The sequence below is a fragment of the Gossypium raimondii genome, chromosome 4, assembly GCF_025698545.1.
Source record: "Gossypium raimondii isolate GPD5lz chromosome 4, ASM2569854v1, whole genome shotgun sequence".
NCBI classification, from domain to species: domain Eukaryota; kingdom Viridiplantae; phylum Streptophyta; class Magnoliopsida; order Malvales; family Malvaceae; genus Gossypium; species Gossypium raimondii.
Genome location: NC_068568.1, coordinates 35810228 through 35829968, shown reverse-complemented (window position 1 = coordinate 35829968; position 19741 = coordinate 35810228). Strand labels below are relative to the sequence as shown.

The following is a 19741-nucleotide window of genomic DNA, read 5'->3' as shown; positions in this document are numbered from 1 at the left end:
TATTTAATTAATTGATTTCCATGGGACTTTTTTGTGCGCATTGGTCAAGAGCTTTTATCCACGGCTCGTGACACTAGTACATACTAGTACCGGTGTGCTTTGGTATGTCGTTTTAGATTTATTATTGTTTTTAAATATTTTTCACACATGTTTTTATAGTCTAATGTTTAGTTTCTTAATAAATTATATATTTTATATATACAAATATATTTCAATTACATTTATATGTAAATATAAATTATTTAAAATAAAAACTTAAAATATTTATGATAAAAAAAAAAAAGAGAAGAAGTTTAAAATGTTGAGATTTTGTATCAATTGGTAAAAGATGGTAATGGAAGGGAAACAAAACTTAGTAGACCATACTAAAACGATTGAAATATAGCTTAACGCTGTACAACAAGAAGGAAAAGTCTTTATCGTGTTGGGTAATCTCAGTCCCATCAAATACATACATGCTTGTCAACATGATTTTGCACTAATCTTTAACAAAGGCCTTGATTAATATCATCATCTTCAACAAAAATTCCCCACCTATATCTTCTAATTTTCCTGCCTGGATTCAACTTATTGAAATTATAGGCTTTCAAATCTTGCCATTATTACTCAAGGTTTTGGTGGCTTTAAATCCTTTTCTTTTCAATTTCACACCCGAAATTACAAAAACAATAAAGGAGGGAGGAGATTCGTTGTTAAATTTAATTATGAATCTTTCAAAAATCTTTAATGAAAATATTGGGTGATCAGTTTACATACACTTCACGCTGGCATAACACTATTTATCTTACATCAACAAATAATTTTAAAAATTATAAAAATATTAAAATATCTAAAAGTTCATAAACATTAATAGGAGTACATGTGGATTATTATGATAGTTGTCATGTTAATAAAATTAACATTTTATTAAAACCTTTGTTAAAAACTAATCTAACTCTTTTTAAATGGTTGATAGTCAAATTTAATTAAAAATAAAAATAAGAAAAATAAATTTTAAAATTATATTTGTCATTATACCTTAATCAATTAACATTTTTCAATGTGATGCATGGGATCGATGGGTTTTCTTTTTGGGTTATATTATCTTTGTTTGTCCTTTTCTTAGTGATCTATAAATATGTTCCTTGTATATTTTCGTCATTAAAAATTCTTTTACTCTTCTATCTTTTTATTCTTCACAATTTAGTTTTTTTATTTTCAGATTTTAAAATTATTTTGTTAAATTCTATTTCACTATAGTAATTTTTAATTATATTATTACCGATATTTTTATTTCAAAATGTTATATTAAATAATATTTTTTATTTAAAATAATGTTAGTAAATAAATTTAAATTTTAAAATTTGTGAACGTGTAGAATATTTGAACTTTTTATCTGAAAATTTTAGAACTCAACTGCATGTAAGATTATTATAGGAATGAGAACACAATAATAACCTTTCCTGTAAATATCTAAAGCAAGTGTACAAAAATTAAGAAATTAGAACTAAAAATACCCCAAAATGCCACATCATGGCATCAATCATTTTTACCTCTCTTTTATTATTTATTAGTTTACATATAAGCATGTTTCATCCGCAAAGTCTGCTCCTTCAAAATAAAAATCTCTTCTTCTGTTTTTATTTTTTGGGTTAAAAGTCCAAATATTTCACAGCTTGGATTGAAGAACAGAAGCTGAAAGCTCTCACGATTGAGAACACTTTCTTCTTTCTCTTGGTGGCTTATTGGAGAATCGCAGAATGGGAAGATTGAAGGAAAGATTTCAGGCTTTCGTGAACAATAGATGGCTGGTTTTTGTGGCTGCAATGTGGATACAATCTTGTGCTGGGGTTGGGTATATATTTGGTAGCATATCACCTGTGATAAAGAGTTCTTTGAATTATAATCAAAGACAGCTTTCAAAGTTGGGTGTGGCCAAAGATCTTGGAGATAGTGTTGGGTTTCTTGCTGGTAGTTTATCTGACAGATTGCCTTTATGGGGTGCTTTGCTTGTTGGTGCTTTTCAGAACCTTATAGGTTATGGTTGGGTTTGGTTGATTGTTACGGGCAGAGCTCCAGTTTTGCCTTTGTGGGCTGTGAGTATCACTTTAAAACCTCTCTTTTTTATTACTATTTTTAAAGATCAAGATTGATATAATCTGACTCTTTTTGTTTGTGTGTGTTTGTGTTCATTGATCTTGATTGGAAGACAATTGTTTTGATTGCTTGATTCAAGTCTGTCACTTTGTAAGGTCTTTTCCAGTTCTCCTGTTTCCCTTCTGTTGGAAATGATTTGATTCTCTGTTTCTTCTTCCATTTGAGCATTTTGGTTCATACAGTAATGTTTTTAACATGTCAATTATGTCTTTTAAAGTCTCAATATGAACTGTAAACATGCTTGTTGAGTCATAATTTGATCATTTTAACATTTTGGTGATTGGCTTTTTTATTTGATTGCAGTGATTGAATTCTTTAAAAAAGCAATATGTCAAAACAAGAAACTTGGGTTATGAGGGAAAAGAAAAGAAAGAAGAAATAAAGTAGAATTAGATTTGGGTTTGAGGTAGTAAACTAAGGTGGTTGAGTGATCGATTGATTCCATGTTTAACTGAAATAATTTCCAGCTGGCTTAGGACACAAGGTTTTGCATCTGGAGAAACTTTTAATGCATACAGTATTTGGCATTGCTTAGATAATTAATCCTTCTTAGAATGCAGATGTGCATCTTAATATTCGTGGGAAACAATGGTGAAACCTACTTCAATACAGCTGCTCTGGTTTCTTGTGTGCAAAACTTTCCCAAAAGCAGGGGTCCAGTGGTAGGGATACTCAAGGGCTTTGCGGGTTTAAGTGGTGCAATTTTGACTCAGATATACACGATGATCAATTTCCCAGATCAAGCATCTTTAATATTCATGATCGCGGTCGGGCCAGCAATGGTAGTTATTGCTCTAATGTTCATTATCAGACCTGTTGGAGGTCACAGACAAGTACGGCCATCCGATGGTTTAAGTTTTACCTTTATTTATAGCGTGTGCCTCCTATTGGCTGCTTACTTGATGGGAGTCATGCTTCTGGAAGATCTTGTTAGTGTGAGCCACACTTTGGTCACAATTTTTACAGTGATTTTGTTCTTTCTTCTTATCACTCCCATAATTGTTCCTATTGCATTGAGTTTCTCCGAAGAGCCTAGAGATCCGGTAGAAGAAGTTCTTCTACCAAAGTCGGAGCAACAAGAAGCTGGAAAACCTGAGCAGAGTGATCAGGAACATGAAGTGATATTCAGTGAGGTTGAAGATGAGAAACCTGTGGAAGTAGACTTGCTTCCAGCATCAGAACGGCAAAAAAGAATTGCTCAGTTGCAAGCAGAACTTTTCCAGGCTGCCGCTAAAGGAGCAGTAAGGGTGAAGAGAAAGAGAGGTCCTCATAGAGGAGAAGACTTTACCTTGATGCAGGCTTTGATCAAAGCTGACTTTTGGCTCATCTTTTTCTCTCTTCTATTAGGTTCAGGATCAGGTTTGACTGTGATAGATAATCTTGGTCAGATGAGCCAGTCTCTGGGGTATGATAATACTCACATATTTGTATCCATGATTAGCATTTGGAACTTTCTTGGTCGTGTTGGTGGGGGTTACTTCTCAGAGATTATAGTGAGGTACTGACTGATGCCTTTCTCATATTGATGCCAATTGCTTCAGACTTTAATTTAGTAATGGTTCTGACTCATTTTGATTACCTTTTTGCTGTGACATCACTGTATATAGGGATCATGCTTATCCAAGGCCAGTATCTATGGCTGTTGCTCAGCTTGTTATGGCTGTTGGCCATGTTTTCTTTGCTATGGGATGGCCTGGGGCCATGTACATTGGTACTTTATTAATTGGGCTTGGCTATGGTGCTCATTGGGCAATTGTCCCAGCTGCTGCCTCTGAGTTGTTTGGCTTGAAAAAGTTTGGGGCTCTGTACAATTTCCTCACGCTGGCAAATCCTGCAGGTTCACTTGTCTTCTCAGGTGTAATTGCTAGCAGTATTTACGACCATGAAGCAGAGAAGCAAGCTCATCAACATCATATCCAGCTGCAGATGTCAGGCTTACTTTTCTCAGGGTTGTATGGTCAGGATGAAGTGCTCAAGTGTGAAGGTTCTGTATGCTTCTTTCTGACTTCCATGATCATGTCTGGATTTTGTGTCATTGCAGCTGTTTTAAGCATGATACTTGTGTACCGTACTAAGACTGTTTATGCCAACCTTTATGGAAAGTCTCGCACTTGATTTCAAGAATGCAATCTAGGAAGGTCTCTCATGGATGTTTTGTCCCTTTTAAGTGGCATTTTTTCGTGAAAACTGAGATTGTATTAGTTTTCACTAAGTTTGTGATAACAGTGTTGTAATGATGGTACTGCAGAATCTGGTTCAGTGATTCCATTTACTTGTTAAAAGACTCTGCTTTAAGTGTTGAAGTGGTGTACTTCACATGTTATTTATACTACGTTTGATTTTGATGATGTATGTTTTTCAACATTTTCCACTGCAGATGGTCTAGATTCTAGATTATAATTCCATCTTGATCATGGGGATTGTACTTGTCTTGATAATTAAATGAGGTTTTGGTGGTACATTTAGAGATGGCATTACTTAATAGCCATCTCCGTTATTCTTAGGATGAAATTAGCACTTGCAGGGTCCCTGGAGAGTCCATCCGTCAACTGTTTCGATACAAGAATCGGTAAGAAAATCCTAGCATTGCAAAAGACGAGGGATGTACCAATTACCAAATGAAGAGAACACCGGCCATCGAGCAGTCAGTACTTCTTCTTCACTCGTTTTCGAGTTCATTTGACCATTGAGAACATGATGATGAAGGTAAGCAAAAGAATTTAACAAAAGCAGTATTGTTGACCTTATAGATGTTGAAACTCTTGTCGGTAGTTTGACATGGTATGAAACAAGCATTTCTGGGTACAATAAATAAAAGGAACAATTGTGTAATTCATGTTGGTTTCACATGGTTGAGACCAACAAAGATGGAGAATTCATTGCAAAGATTTTCTTTGAAACATCCCTACTAGGATTGAAGGCTGGCTTATCTATCACCAAGTTGATGTAGAAGGAACATAGCAACTTCAGTTTCTTGGTAACATTAGAGGTTTCTATTGAAGATAATTTATGATCTCTAGCCAGGTCATTTTCTTAATTGTTATGGAAGGCATTGAGAGGTCATTTTCTTAATTGTTATGGAAGGCATTGAGAAAACTAAAAGCTTCTTTGCACCTAATATGTATGGAAATTTAAGTTTTTTATGTTGCGAAAATTTTGAATTGTTGGTGAGGAAAATCTCGAATACATTATCTCACATACAAGTAGTGGTGCCAAATCTTAAGCGCAAATACCACAACAGTTAATTCCAAGCCTTGGGCTGGGTAATTACGCTCATGTGGCTTCAACTGTCTCGAGGCATATGCCACAACCTTACCATTCTGCATCAACACACAATCGAATCCCGTATACAAAGCATCACTATAAACCACAAAATCATTCCCTAACTCCTGCTGAATCAACATAGGTTCCTCAGCCAAAATTGATTTAAGCTGCTCGAAGCTTTTCTATCTTTTTTTCGTCCATTCAAACACTATATTCTTATGCGGTAACTTCGTTAAGGGTGCAACAATAATAGAAAACCCCTCAATGAATCTACAATAATTAACCGTGTGTGCGTGTTCCCATAAAACAAATGATTTTATAAAGTAATTTTAAAGTGCGGTTTTACTGCAAGTGTATAGGTTAGTTGTAATATTTATAGTTCCGACGGAACATGAAGTATTCCAAGGAGGCGAACCCAAAGGTTTGGATATCGTGATACCCAAAGTGGATATTGCGATATCACTAAAGGGTGATCTCCAATCTTCAAGTCTGTTAGAGGTATTGTGATTCCAAGATTTGGATATCACGATACCCTTTCCTTTGGTACTATTTTCACTCGTTTTCAACCTCCAACACGCCCCTATAACACTTAGCCACATGTTAGGGCCCTCAATGACACTATTGGCTAAATTGGGTCACAAAAATGAGTAAAAATAAGACATTTACGCTTATTAACCTAAAATCTAAAAATTAAGAAAAACTACGAAAAAGATGCTACTTTGCTTGAGAATAAGACCCTTAAGTATATCGGGAAAGCCTAGTTTTCCATATCAAATTATGGCAGATCAATAACAACCAGTCATACCTAAGAAACTTCGAACCTTGGAAACACTCTTTGGCAGTTTCCATTCCAAAATCGCCTCAACCATTTTCGGATCCACACGACTTTCGTCTACCGATACAACATGGCCTAAGAATGTCACATCCTTTAGCCAGAATTCGCACTTGTTCAACTTCGCATAAAGTTTCTTTTCCCATAATATTTGCAAAACAAGCCACAGATATGCATCGTGATCCTCTTCAGTATGTGAATACACTAAGACGTTGTCTATAAATACAACTACAAATTGATCTAGATATGAATGGAAAACACAATTCATTAAGTCCATGAACGCGGTAGGAGCATTTGTTAAACCAAATGGCTTGACCAAAAACTCATAATGCCCATACTGAGTCTTGAATGTAGTCTTTAATATGTCTGACTCTTTCACCTTAAGTTGATAATACCCTGACCTCAAATCGATTTTTGAAAACACAGTCGCTTTTCATAATTGATCAAATAGGTCATCGATCCAAGTCAAAGGATAATTGTTCTAGATGGTCAACTTATTCAGTTGTCTATAGTCAATGCACAACCTCAATGTACCATCCTTTTTCTTTACAAAACCAGCGCACTCCACGTAGATGCACTTGGTCGAATGAAACCTCGGTCAAGCAATTCTTGCAACTGTATCTTCAACTCCTTAAGATCTTTTGTTACCATGTGATAGGATGCAATAGACACTGGTACAGTACTAGGGAAGAGCTTAATGCCGAACAATACTTCACGACCTGGTAGCAAACTAGACAACTCCTTTAGTAGCATGTCAGGAAAATCTCTTACGGTACAAATATCCTGAACTCTCAGTTCTTTGTTGCTCGAATTTAGCCCATAAGACAGATAAGCTTCACAACCTTTACCCATTATTTTCTCAGTCTTGGTCATCGAAACCACATTAGATAGAAATTCAGGTCTCTCCCTGACAACTACGATCTCCATCTAATCACTACTTCGTGAAGTAATCTGTTTAGACTCAAATTCTACCTTTGCCTTATGCTTGGTTAATCAATCCATACCGAGAATTACATCAAATCTATAAAAAGGCAAGTCCATCAAATCTACGGGAAGACATGTCCCTAAATTATTAGGGGGCACCTACAGTATACCTGATTCACCACAATGCTTTCACTGAAGGAACTAGTGACAGTCATACCCAAACTAATAACCTCTACTGGAATCCCCAACTCACTAGCCAAATCACTCAAGATGTACGAATGTGTAAAACCAGAATCAACCAAAGAAAATAACGAAATAGTCTACAAAGTGAAAGTACCTGAAATAACGTTGATTGAATCTCAATCCTACAACTTCCTAATAGTAGAGACTCGAGTTGGTCCTCCTGTCTCAACTTGGGTAGCAACAGTGTGGGCAATGGTTCTCTACCCAGCCTATCTTTCATTGCCATTTCTACCTCAGCCACAACCTCTTACAGGCACAAGTGCAAAACTTTGAGCCTATGAAACCTCGACTCTTTTTGGAAAATCCCTCACATATATTCCTTAGAGCCACACCTGAAACATCCCCCAGTTAGTTTTTGACATACACCAGGGTGCCTACGGTCACAGTGTCCATAAAATGGCCATCCCGAAACTCCCAATGACCTACTAGTACTAACCACAACATTATTTTACTGCCTAGACTGACTCGGTTGAAACCCATGCTTATTACCTCTACTAGAACCCTGAATATCACACCCTCTCTTAGGCGGTTGTCTAGATGCACCAACCAATGTCTCCTTAATAGCCTTGGCATTCTCAGCCAATGTTTAGATTCAGTCACCATTGATCGCGGCGGCTCAACCAATGTCTTCTCAATAACCTTGTCTTTCCCAACCATTTCATCAAAAATCTTAGTATTTTGAGCCACCAAATGAACTCGAATATCCTGATTCATCCCAAAACGGAACCTTTTGCATCAGTCTTTCTCAATAAGAACAATCTCATGAGCATATGAACTGAGTTGCACAAACTCTGACTCGTACTCAACCACAGTTATACCTCCTTGAACCAGGTCAAAAAACTCACTAGTCATACCCCAAACCCGACCGAGACAATCCGACTCGAATCTGGCACGACACATTAGTCACCGAAGTGACCTAGAACACAACACAACATTTTTGCATACCATTAACTGATCGTTTTCTTTTTCAAACAATGACAGAAGTCTTATGCATGCATTCAACTCATATATATACATATACATAACTAAACAATTGAAACCTAGTCGAATGTTTTTTCTAACAAAATTTACTCAAACGAGGCATAAGGGAAAAAACATCATTTTATGTCCAATTTACGCAAACACACGTGTATCATCGATTTAAAGGTACATTTTAATTCTAAAATCTTTTTAGGAACACTTGTTAAGGAATTAGTTTAATCTGACTAGCAATTCTAGGTTAATTTTAAAAACAAATATCTTAGAGACTAAATCGAAATAATGAAAAAATATTAAAAATAATCGAATTATAGAATTATAAGTATATTTACAAATTAAACATCTAAGACCTTATTATGAAAATATTTAAAGTATTTCGTAAACGTTTAGGACTCCAATTACATTACCAAAACCTAAGGACTAAATTACAAAGATGTGAAAACATGTCATGGGCAAGCTAGATACCACGTCGAGATGACGTGATGCAGCACGTCGGGACGAGCTCTGAAAGAGGTCTCTCATTGAGAGACTCAACAAAGGAAGTCACAACATCGATCCCACGTCGAAACGTCACCCGAATGAGGTCGAGACGTTGACTACAATTCTAGTCCGAAACTTGCATTTTTCAAGTTTAAACACTGCCACACATACCATTTTTGTGCATTTGAGGCAATTTCTCACTTCAAACATGTCATATTACCTTCAAACAATAATTAGAATATGCTCACATAACCATAACATATCATAGCGAAATTTGACATACTATATAACCATCATGTTAGCAACCATACTTTTATTCCAAGAAATCATTACTCAACATAACAAATAAGCATCTCAAGGTTTCCTAAGGATCCTAAATGTCCATTTTGAACTATTAGGTCATTTAAACATGCTCAAAATTTCCATAATACTAATTTAAGGCCATTAACACTTTTTAACCATTTTACATGCCACTTTATTATATATTCATCAAGAAAACATCGCATGCATCCTCAATCTCATTCCCAAGCATCAAAATATCCATAATCAAAGTCCAAAACATTATCAACAATCCAGGAGTCTAGTCCCAAAATAACAACCACATTGCCTTTATTCAAAATTTTCAAAACTATAAAAACATACTCAACCACGATGCCTTGTGCGGATCACTTCCTTACCCACTTCACACTTCCTGAATGCACTATTTTTCTGCAGAATTTAAAAGAAGAGTGTGAGCTCAAACAAGCTCAGTGAATGTTCATAAGTACCACTGAGCATACATAACAACATAAGTTAAAAAAGAGCATATTAAAAGTAAGTACACAAACACTTTCTCATCATGTCAAAACATCAGTTTAACGTTTCACTTGTTCACATAAATAGACATATATTCTTTCAAAAGACACTTGAGTTACAAATTATACATTCCATTTTGATATATTGGCTCTTTGAGATTATGAAACATAAGTGAACCCAATCACACTCATTGGATAAACGGATCTCCAACACACCAATGACTCAAAGAGTCTAACATGTCCCATTAAGTGTAGCCTTAAGCTAAACACTTTACAAGACATCAAACATGTCTCGTTGAATAGAGCATAGCTCAACATTCCGTTATTTCTCCAACCTATCTTGAGGCCTCAATCGCCCTATCACAAAACACAAGGGTGAGTACTCACAATCATATGGCATGCCAACTATATCTAACGGTTTCAAAAGATCACAAGGCCAACATATCCACATTAACACACGATTACTTACTGTTTTATTGCACAATTCCTCTATTTTGATCATCATATACACAACACTATCACTTTCACATAGCATGCTTATCATACTCACAATTGATGCACTTACAAGTGCTAACACAATGCTCAATAAGGGACAATCTCATTAGATCACATATGAGTGCATTAAAACCAATAAATCCCATGACACTTACTGACATAAATCACGTATCACCTTTTTTTTGTTGCATCAATTACCACACCTCGCAACACATAATCACCATTTTGTAAAAAAAAAAAAAGGCACAAGGAATATGAAGGCTTACTCTCGGGGACATAGGATAGGTGTTTAAGCTAACCTAAGCTTCCGATTAACACAATGAATTGTGCATACCAACAACGACTCCAGAATATTCACCGATTTTTCTTTTTCTTGCTAGCTTAAAACTTAAACAAGCTTCGCCTTGCTCTTAGAGGGCTTCGACAGTTCTGAAACTTCACAGGCATAATACACTCTACAAATCATTAACAGTGGCACACACATCAGAAATCAAATAAAAACGTAGATTCAATCTAGCTCCTCCTAAACCAAAAATTTCGACTAGTTTAGTTAAATCCTAAATTTCTTGATCTGAATCTATTTCTATTGCTTGGAACTAATTCTAAACATCAGATAATCAATTTATAACATATCTAAACCACTTATAACCCCTAAAATCTCAAAGTTGAATATTTTTTCTCGAAAATCACCTATGAGCACCTTGAAGAAAAATTATCAAATCTTTAAAAATCTCTCAATGATTTGTTAAATTAAGATTAGAACCCTCTTAATCTTATCAAATATATTAAAACCATTTAAAATAAAGGTTTAACTTAGAGATTCAAATTTCACCATTAATACGATCAATTTCGACTAAAATCGTTAGATCCATAACATTCTTGATATCATGGATCAAAACTTGTTTTCAAAAGCTTAATAATCTTAGAACTTAACAAGGAAATAGAAACTCACGTTGATTCGAGAAGGAAAATGAATTGGAGATTGAATTTCATGAAAATCCTATAGAAAACGAATGAAGAAATGATGTTGTTCTTGATGGTTTCCTTTGAAATTGGGAGAGATTTTAGTGTTTGGGAGAAGTGAAAATCAAATTGAAGAATTTGCTTGAAAGAAAATAGGCTGATTTAAAAACATTGGTACAATTGTATTTGGGCTACTCCCAAATTTTACCTTTTTACAAATCAGTTCCCTTTTTTGGTTAAAAGTCTTTTTCTCGTTTCTTTTTAAAATTGATTTTGTTTTTGAAAGCCATTTAAAGGAAAATATTTTTCGATTACTTAATTCTGAATCCTCAAACCTAATTTTGGCTCTAATTTCTGAAAATTAATTTTGAGGCCTAATTTGATAAAACTCGGTTCACTAACCTGGAACTACTAGGCTGAATTTTAGGATGTGACATTTTATTTATAGTTATTGGAACAATATATATATTTTAAAAATGTTCCAACAATCTCCCCCTCTTATTTCTATAATATTATAGATTTTAATAATCTTGAAAACCAATCTACATAAATGAAGGTATCTTACAATTGAACATTCACTTAGTGAAAACATGTTAAAGTTAATCGAAATTGCATGGTAATATTTACTTTTGATATGTCATCCAAATGAAATCTCATTTCTATTTACATGAATTCTCATATCTCTTCATAGAGAACTAACTTTTCAATAGATATCGCTTTTGAATAATTACACTCTTAAGTAACATCTCTTAAATAGATATAACTATTCAAGTACATCTCTTAAATAGATTTAAATAGTTATAATTATTTATTAAAAATCAAGTGATATAACTCTTCGTATTTAAGATACATAACTCATTATTATGAATAGACATAACTTTTGATTAATAATCAAAATTTATAATTTTTATTACTTACATCCTCTCATGTACAATTATTATAACATTATATATATAGGACAACCAACTTTCTTTGAACTACCTATGTGGCATGTATTTGAACATTGAAGTATGGAGTAAGATTCTCCAAAAATATGATTTTTTTTAAAAATGTGAGCAAATCCGTTACGACTTTCATTTATCATGGAAATCACGTTATTTATCTCACCCACTCATAAAATTTTGGTCAAATTTTATTATTTGTTTTTGCATTATTTGTTTGTTATTTTAATTAATATATTTCTAAATTTGAAATTTTAATCCTATCTTGAATCATAATAGTTAAATTACATTGTTTTCAAAATATTGTAACAAATCATATGTCATGTCACATTACTTTGCTATTTTCATGTAATATGCACAAAAAATCGGTCATTTTAGTTCATAGATTTAATCATTACCAATTGAGTTAAGAGCGCTTCAAATTTTAAAAGTAAAGGGAATAAAATGATTAAATTGGAGAACATAGACTTATGCATGGTATAGGATTAATAATGAAATTTGACCTACTGGATTTTATTGATAAGTAAAATTTGTATAGAATTAAAATAAATTAAATTTAAATCCAAATTGTTATATAAAAAGAATGTGAAATTAGAGTATCTACAACTTACTCAACTAATAACTGAAACTTGTTTTTTCTTCCCATATGCGATGCGAGTTCAACGATATCTTTGATCTGGATTTACAGGATACAAAGGTCAGCCTAATAAGTAAAAATTTTCTAAAGGCACATGGCACTGGCAAGAATTAGAAAATTCAGACATTGTGAAAAGAAAACTAATCTTTTGTTTAAAGCAACACTTGGGTTCAAAATTACATATTCTTTTTTCCAATTTCATGGCCAATTAAACAAGTTTGCTGCCAGCTAATGGAATACTTTATTGCATAACAAAGACAAGAAGTATACAAGTTTGTAACTGCAGAATGTCCTTTTGTTGTCTGAATTACAATATATGTAAATAAATGATCAAGAATTAATCATTTTGAATGAATGCTTATTATCTGATGAAGACAAAGAATGAGAGGTAATATGAAGCTCCTTAGTTAAAGGCTGTGCAGTCTACCTTTATCTCTCCGTGTTTACCAGTCTTAACTCCCACCCTTCCGAGCTTCCTCATTGCTGTAATGAAGGCTTCTTTAAACACATTTTGTTTCTTCGAAAATGGAACCACTGTTGGTCTAGATGCTCGATTAGTGTACAGCACCTTGTCTGATGTAAACAACCCCTTCTTAGCAACCAGATTCTTGAAGTACTTATTGTCAAAAGTTCGTGGGGTTACAGGATCCATGTTGATGGCGATACTGGGGTCTACATTCTGAGGACACGCTTGCTTTAATTGTTTCACGTATGTAGGATCGAGGTCGGGATCCACGGGAGAAGATGGTGAAAACGAATACAAGCGGTTTGCGAAGCGACTGCAGTGGGAGAAGCCTACAATATGAGCACCTGAGAGTGCAATCATATCAGTTTGTGTAAGGTTGTGTTGGGCAAACATGGAGTTGAGTTGATTGAGATTGAAATTAGGCCCCGGTAGCTGTCCGGCTACCCTTGATGCTTTCGATACAAATCCATCACGACGTCCCAATTCTACTTCGAATGAAGGACCTCCAGCCTGGACATTGAAAGACAGCAAGGAAGATATATGAGATTTTTTTCTCAGGGATGTTGAAACAATGGCAGCAGCAAACATCAAACAAAGTTACAATACAGTGTTTGCAAGACTGAAGCAAGAAGAATCAAAGCAAAGAAAAAGCAAAGCAAAGCAAAATAAACAAAATTGAATACTCAAAGAAAGTTGTAATCTGAACATTACATTTTTCATTCAAAATTTGAAATAAAAGGAGTTACAATTTGTTCATTTGATGCTTACCTACTAATCTAACGCCTCCACTAATTTACAACCAATGTAAGCATAAGTCAAATACAAAATGAGTCGACATATCGCCTTTTACATCACCTATCTAATCACTAACTTAATCTTACTAACTATTAAAGCTAGTTGCAATTAAACTGAACTAAATTACAACAAAACAAAACAAAGAATGCCGCTTGCTTCATTTGGTCCAAAACCATTCGTGCGCACCAAGCAAAATGAGTGAGCTCGATAGTCACGATCTCGATAGTAGCTTGCTTCGCTCCATGTTGCATTGCGTCCACTTTCAACACTCCTCCTTGGACTGTATGCAACACATTCCAATTGCACTTCTCAAAGATTCAAATCGAAAGCGACCCTAAGGGCTTGGTCATTATGTCGACCAATTGTGCCCCTAAGTCGCAATGCACAAGGTCGACTTCCTTTGCTTGTTCAAATTTCTCTAACAAAATGCGCTTTGATTTTAAAATGCTTAGTCTTACCATGGAACACGGATTCTTGGCTATTGCAATCGCAGATCGATTATCCACCCAAATTTCGGTTGCTTCATCTTGAGTTTCATTAAGGTCATGAAGCGCCTTCTTTAGCCAAATGGCTCGATTAATCGCTCCTCGCTGCAAAGAATGTACTCGCTTCACCGTGGATCGAAAGCAACAGCTTGTTTGCTTTTTGAACTCCAAAAAACATCCCGATCCAAGTGTAAAGAAGTATCCCGAGGTACTCTTCATGTCATCAAGGATCCCGCCATCCACCGTCGAGTAGCCTTCTAGTTTCAGTTGGTTCCCACTTTCAAACATTACACCAAAACTAGCAGTGCCCTTGATGTATCTAAGGACCCTCTTTGCTGCTTTCAAATGTGCTTCATTGCAACAATGCATGAATCTCGATAACAGGCTGACACCAAACATGATGTCTGGCCTGGTTGCTGTTAGATACAACAGACAACCAACTAGGCTTCGATAGTGCCTCTCATCAACCCTCTGCTTATCACTACTGCTAGTCAGCTTTTCTCCTTGAGCCACAGGTGTGCTGACTGCTTTACAGTTATGCATGCAAAATTTGTCTAGGATCTTCAAAGCAAATGAGTGTTGGCTGATGAAGATACCTCGATCAGACTGGTGCACTTCCATGCCAAGGAAGTAAGTCATGATCCCCAAATCTGTCATCTCAAACACTTGCTGCATTTGGACCTTGAACTCATCAATGAGCTCAACTTTGCTCCCTGTCACAAGCAAATCATCTACATACAAGGAGACAATCAGCAAGGTTTCATGTTCTGACCTTTTAACATACAGGGTAGGTTCACTAAGACTCTTCACAAATCCAAGATTGGTCAGGTAAGCATCAACTCTGTCATACCAGGCCCTTGGTGCCTGCTTTGCACCATAGAGGGCCTTTCTCAACTTGTACACTTTGTCTTCATGTCCAACAACTTTAAAACCTTCAGGTTGCTCGATGAAGATCTCCTCCTTGAGAAAACCATTCAGAAATGCTGATTTGACATCCAATTGGTGAACTCTCCACTGCTTCTGAGCTGCTAAAGCAAACAGCAGCTTAATTGTATCCAGTCTTGCCACTGGAGCAAAAGTCTCTAGGTAGTCAACACCATACTGCTGACTGTAGCCCTTCACCACAAGCCTGGCCTTGTGCTTGTTCAGTGAGCCATCAGCATTGTACTTGGCCCGGTACACCCATTTAACTCCTATGACCCTCTTGTGTTCTGGTCTGCTCACCAACTCCCAAGTCTGATTTTTGTTGATCATTTCCAACTCAGCTTCCATAGCTTTCATCCAGCTTCTGTTCTTAGCAGCCTCTTCAAAGTCTGAAGGTTCAATCACAGCAACATTGCACCTCTGATAGACATCAGCCAAAGTTCTAGTGCCCCTCACTGGTATGTCATCTACAACATCTTCTCCTGGTCCCTCTTCTATGGGTTCAGCAACCAAGTCCAACTGGTCCATTTCAGACATGTCAGCTTCAACACCATTCCAATTCCACACTTTTTCCTCATCAAACTTTACATCCCTGTTGACTAAGACCTTCTTTGCTGTAGGATCATACACTCTATAGCCCTTCTTGTTGCTGCTGTAGCCAACAAAGATTCCTGGAGTTGCTCTGCTCTCAAGCTTGGTCCTTTTCTCTACTGGAATAAGTGCATAACATACACAGCCAAACACTTTTAAGTGTGTTACCACAGGTTTGACTCCATGCCAAGCCTCAAAAGGAGTCTTATCCTTGACTGCTCGAGTTGGTAGTCTGTTGAGCAGATACACTGAGGTGTTGACTGCCTCAGCCCAAAACTGGCTTGGAAGCTTGCCTTGAAACAAGAGGCATCTGGCCATGTTCAGTACAGTCCTATTCTTTCTCTCACAGACTCCATTCTGTTGAGGAGTATAGACTGTTGTGAGCTGATGGTGAATCCCAGCACTGTCACAAAGCTTCTGAAATCTTTCAGACACATATTCAGAGCCATTATCACCCTCAAGGCTCTAATTTTGCAACTGACCGATTTTCAAAGATAAGCCTTGAATTTGCGTAAGGCTTCAAACACTTCTGACTTTAGCTTCAAGAAGTAGACCCAGCACAACCTTGTTAAATCATCTATAAACAGGGCAAAATACCTGTTCTCACTGATTGAGGGTGTTCTCATAGGGCCACAAACATCGAGTGCACCAATTGAGCTTGTTTTGAGCTCTCCAAGCACCGTCGGCAGGAAAAGGTAGTCTAGCTTGCTTACCAAGTCGACAAACCTCACAAACATTCCCACTAACCTCAATTTTGAAATGTCATCAACTAAATTCAGCCTATGTAGAAAATCAAGAGATCTAAAATTGGCATGGCCTAGTCTCTTATGCCACAAATCGTGTTATCAAGCAAGGTGGTGTATGCCTTTCTTTCTACTTGGCTAACATCCAACATGAAGCATCTATCAGTCATAGAGACTGAGATTAACTCCAGACCATTCATGTCTTGAACAGTACAACAACCATCCTTGAAAACTAATGTATAGCCCTTTTCAACTAATTGGCCTACACTAAGCAAATTCTGGTCTAAATCAGGTACAAAAAGCACATCTGTGATCAGCTTGTTACCTGAACCAGTGCTAACCAGCACACTGCCCTTGCCCTTAGCCTCAATCAGCTTGCCATCTCCAATTCTAATCCTCGAGTGGAAGCTTCTGTCTAGGCCCTTGAACAGCTTCTCGTCTGCTGCCATATGGTGTGAGCAACCACTGTCTAGTAGCCAATCATTGCTGGCCTTGGTTGTGCCAACAAAGCAAGTTGCTGTGAACACATGCTCCTCCTGAGCTTGAATGTCCTCAGCAGGTCTAGCTTGTTGCAGAGCAGCCTCCATTGGTTTGCCCTTGCACACCTTCTCCACATGGCCAAACTGCTTGCACTTTCTACACTGAATATCTGGCCTAAACCAGCAATACTTTTCTGAATGTGTTGTCTTCTTGCAATGAACACATGGTGGGAACACCCTTTTTGCTTCATCTTTTCCTGACTTGACCCTTCTATTATGCCAGGGCTTCTTGCCTTTTGCACTCACACTCGAGCCTTCACTGGCTTTAGCCTGGAAAGCAGCTTCAGGATTCTCCTCCTGCCTATTTGCCCTCCTTTGCTCAAGTGCATACAGGAGTTTATCACTCGCACAATGAAATGGTGATAAGTCCCTTGAGTCCTCAAGTGAAGAGATTTTGACTCAAATTTCTCGGGGAGAGTTGTAATGACCTTTTCAACAACTCGCTCTCGTGAAGTCCACTCCCAGGAGCCTAATGCTGTTGACAATGGCCATTATCCTGTCTGAGTACTGCTTGATGGTCTCAGACTCCTTCATCCTCAAATTCTCAAAGTCTCTCCTGAGGTTAATCACTTGCTGTTGCCTTGTCTTATCAGTCCCCATGAACTCCTCCTTCAGCTTCTCCCAAGCCTGCTTTGGTGAGTCACAGCCATGATGCGAGTAAAATCACATCGAGACTCCATTTTGCAAGCAGGCCATAGCCTTATGCTTCTTGGCTCGCTCCTCAGTATGTTGCCTCATCTGTGCAATGGTGGGATTGGCTCTTAATGGAGGTGGTTCAGCATCATTCTCGATCACACTCCAAAGATCATGTGCCTGGAGATAAGTCTTCATTTTAACTATCCAAATGTGATAGTTTTCACCAGTGAACACTGGTGGAGGTGGTGGAGTGAAACTCATTCTGCTAAACTGATTTTAAGTGCTTCGATCCTTTCTGATTTTAAGCTTTGCTGATGGTTTTGATTTAAACTCAACAAAGTACAAAAAATGGCCTCTCAAAGATTCGGGCTCATGATACCATTTGTTGGAACAATGGCAGCAGCAAACATCAAACAAAGTTACAATACAGTGTTTGCAAGACTGAAGCAAGAAGAATCAAAGCAAAGAAAAAGCAAAGCAAAGCAAAAATAAACAAAAATTGAATACTCAAAGAAAGTTGTAATCGAACATTACATTTTTCATTCAAAATTTGAAATAAAAGGAGTTACAATTTGTTCATTTGATGCTTACCTACTAATCTAACTCGCCTCCACTAATTTACAACCAATGTAAGCATAAGTCAAATACAAAATGAGTGACATATCGCTTTTACATCACTATCTAATCACTAACTTAATCTTACTAACTATTAAAGCTAGTTGCAATTAAACTGAACTAAATTACAACAAAACAAAACAGCAATGCCGCTTGCTTCATTTGGTCCAAAACCATTCGTGCGCACCAAGCAAAATGAGTGAGCTCGATAGTCTGCGATCTCGATAGTAGCATGCTTCTGGCTCCATGTTGCATTGCAGTCCAGCTTTCAACAAGGGATCATGTATTTCAGGTAAAATTGTTGGGGCATTTCTTACCAGGACTATAACATCTCTAGAGGCAATGGCCAATATGTCTGCACAAGAGACTACTTTAGGACATTTAGCTTCCACTGCTTTCTTGGCCTTTATTACGGTATCGAATCCATCTCCTGCTAGGGACAGATTGTCTGGAGCATCCTTCTCTGCATCCCCATTTGGCGATGCGATCATGATCGATGCATCACAACCCTGGAAAAACACAATAAAAGAACTCGAACTTAACTCAATTGGTTCATGTAGTCAATCTTAAGAAATTGATTGATGGTACTAACGTACTTCGACAAAGCAGTCATGGAAAAACAGTCGTAGGGTGGCGGTGGCGGGGACGGTGACGAAGGTTTGGCTAAACTTTTCCTCTACAACCTTTCTTACAATAGATTCCACATTCGGACAAGTGGAGTTGTAGAAGGCTTGAGATAATTTTCCCTCTCCAACCTGCAGAATTATGACAAGTATGAACAATGTGAAACATCTCCTAATTATCTCCATTTTCTTCCTTAGCTCGAACTTCTCTTTGACTTTCAACCTTTTCACAGGCATTGTTCATATAAGAATGATTATATATATATATATATACATACAAGGAAGATACAAAGAAGTAAAAAGTCTTTTGATTCTGTTATAAGTTGCTTGATGGATTGATTAACTGGCCTAAGCATATAAATATGTATTAATTCAACAAGCAGCCATATTAAATGTTTTTAGCCCTTTGTTCAGAATTACTCGTTTCTTCTACGAACGTCCAAGTGGAGAATTGCAGATGAGCTTAGACCCTGAAGTGCACCTCCCCTGCTTGTAATTAGATATGAAAACAACACGATACTGGCAATAACCAAGTCAAATCATCATTTATCCCTTCACATGGGCCAAAAATATAATAATAATAATAATAATAATAATAAGGGTTAATACATAGAGTGTGCTCCAACTTGGTAATCTA

General features: G+C 36.6%; 3 protein-coding genes across 4 annotated transcripts; 1 reads left to right on the top strand and 2 right to left on the bottom strand.

Moving 5' to 3' along the window:
* The first annotated feature begins 1567 nt into the window (after nucleotides 1–1567).
* On the top strand, nucleotides 1568–4484 carry LOC105779777 (protein NUCLEAR FUSION DEFECTIVE 4). Its single transcript, XM_012603699.2, has 3 exons — nucleotides 1568–2075; nucleotides 2697–3634; nucleotides 3744–4484. The coding sequence occupies exons 1-3, from the start codon at nucleotides 1740–1742 to the stop codon at nucleotides 4249–4251; spliced, it is 1782 nt and encodes a 593-aa protein (XP_012459153.1). The 5' UTR covers nucleotides 1568–1739; the 3' UTR covers nucleotides 4252–4484.
* Nucleotides 4485–6778: 2294 nt separating this feature from the next.
* On the bottom strand, nucleotides 6779–8056 carry LOC128040483 (uncharacterized). The gene is made up of 3 exons (XM_052629246.1): nucleotides 7889–8056; nucleotides 7327–7476; nucleotides 6779–7159 (listed from the first exon to the last, which is right to left on the bottom strand). The coding sequence occupies exons 1-3, from the start codon at nucleotides 8054–8056 to the stop codon at nucleotides 6779–6781; spliced, it is 699 nt and encodes a 232-aa protein (XP_052485206.1).
* A 5027-nt stretch (nucleotides 8057–13083) lies between these two features.
* Nucleotides 13084–19314, bottom strand: LOC128040652 (peroxidase 45-like). Of its 2 annotated transcripts, none has more exons than XM_052629929.1 (3): nucleotides 19078–19314; nucleotides 18799–18990; nucleotides 13084–13663 (listed from the first exon to the last, which is right to left on the bottom strand). In XM_052629929.1, exons 1-3 carry the CDS (start codon nucleotides 19288–19290, stop codon nucleotides 13091–13093), a joined length of 978 nt encoding a protein of 325 aa, XP_052485889.1. In that variant the 5' UTR covers nucleotides 19291–19314; the 3' UTR covers nucleotides 13084–13090. The 2 variants fall into 2 exon arrangements, with proteins under 2 accessions (XP_052485889.1, XP_052485890.1); XM_052629930.1 differs by having other exon boundaries at nucleotides 18805–18990.
* Between the last annotated feature and the right edge of the window lie 427 nt (nucleotides 19315–19741).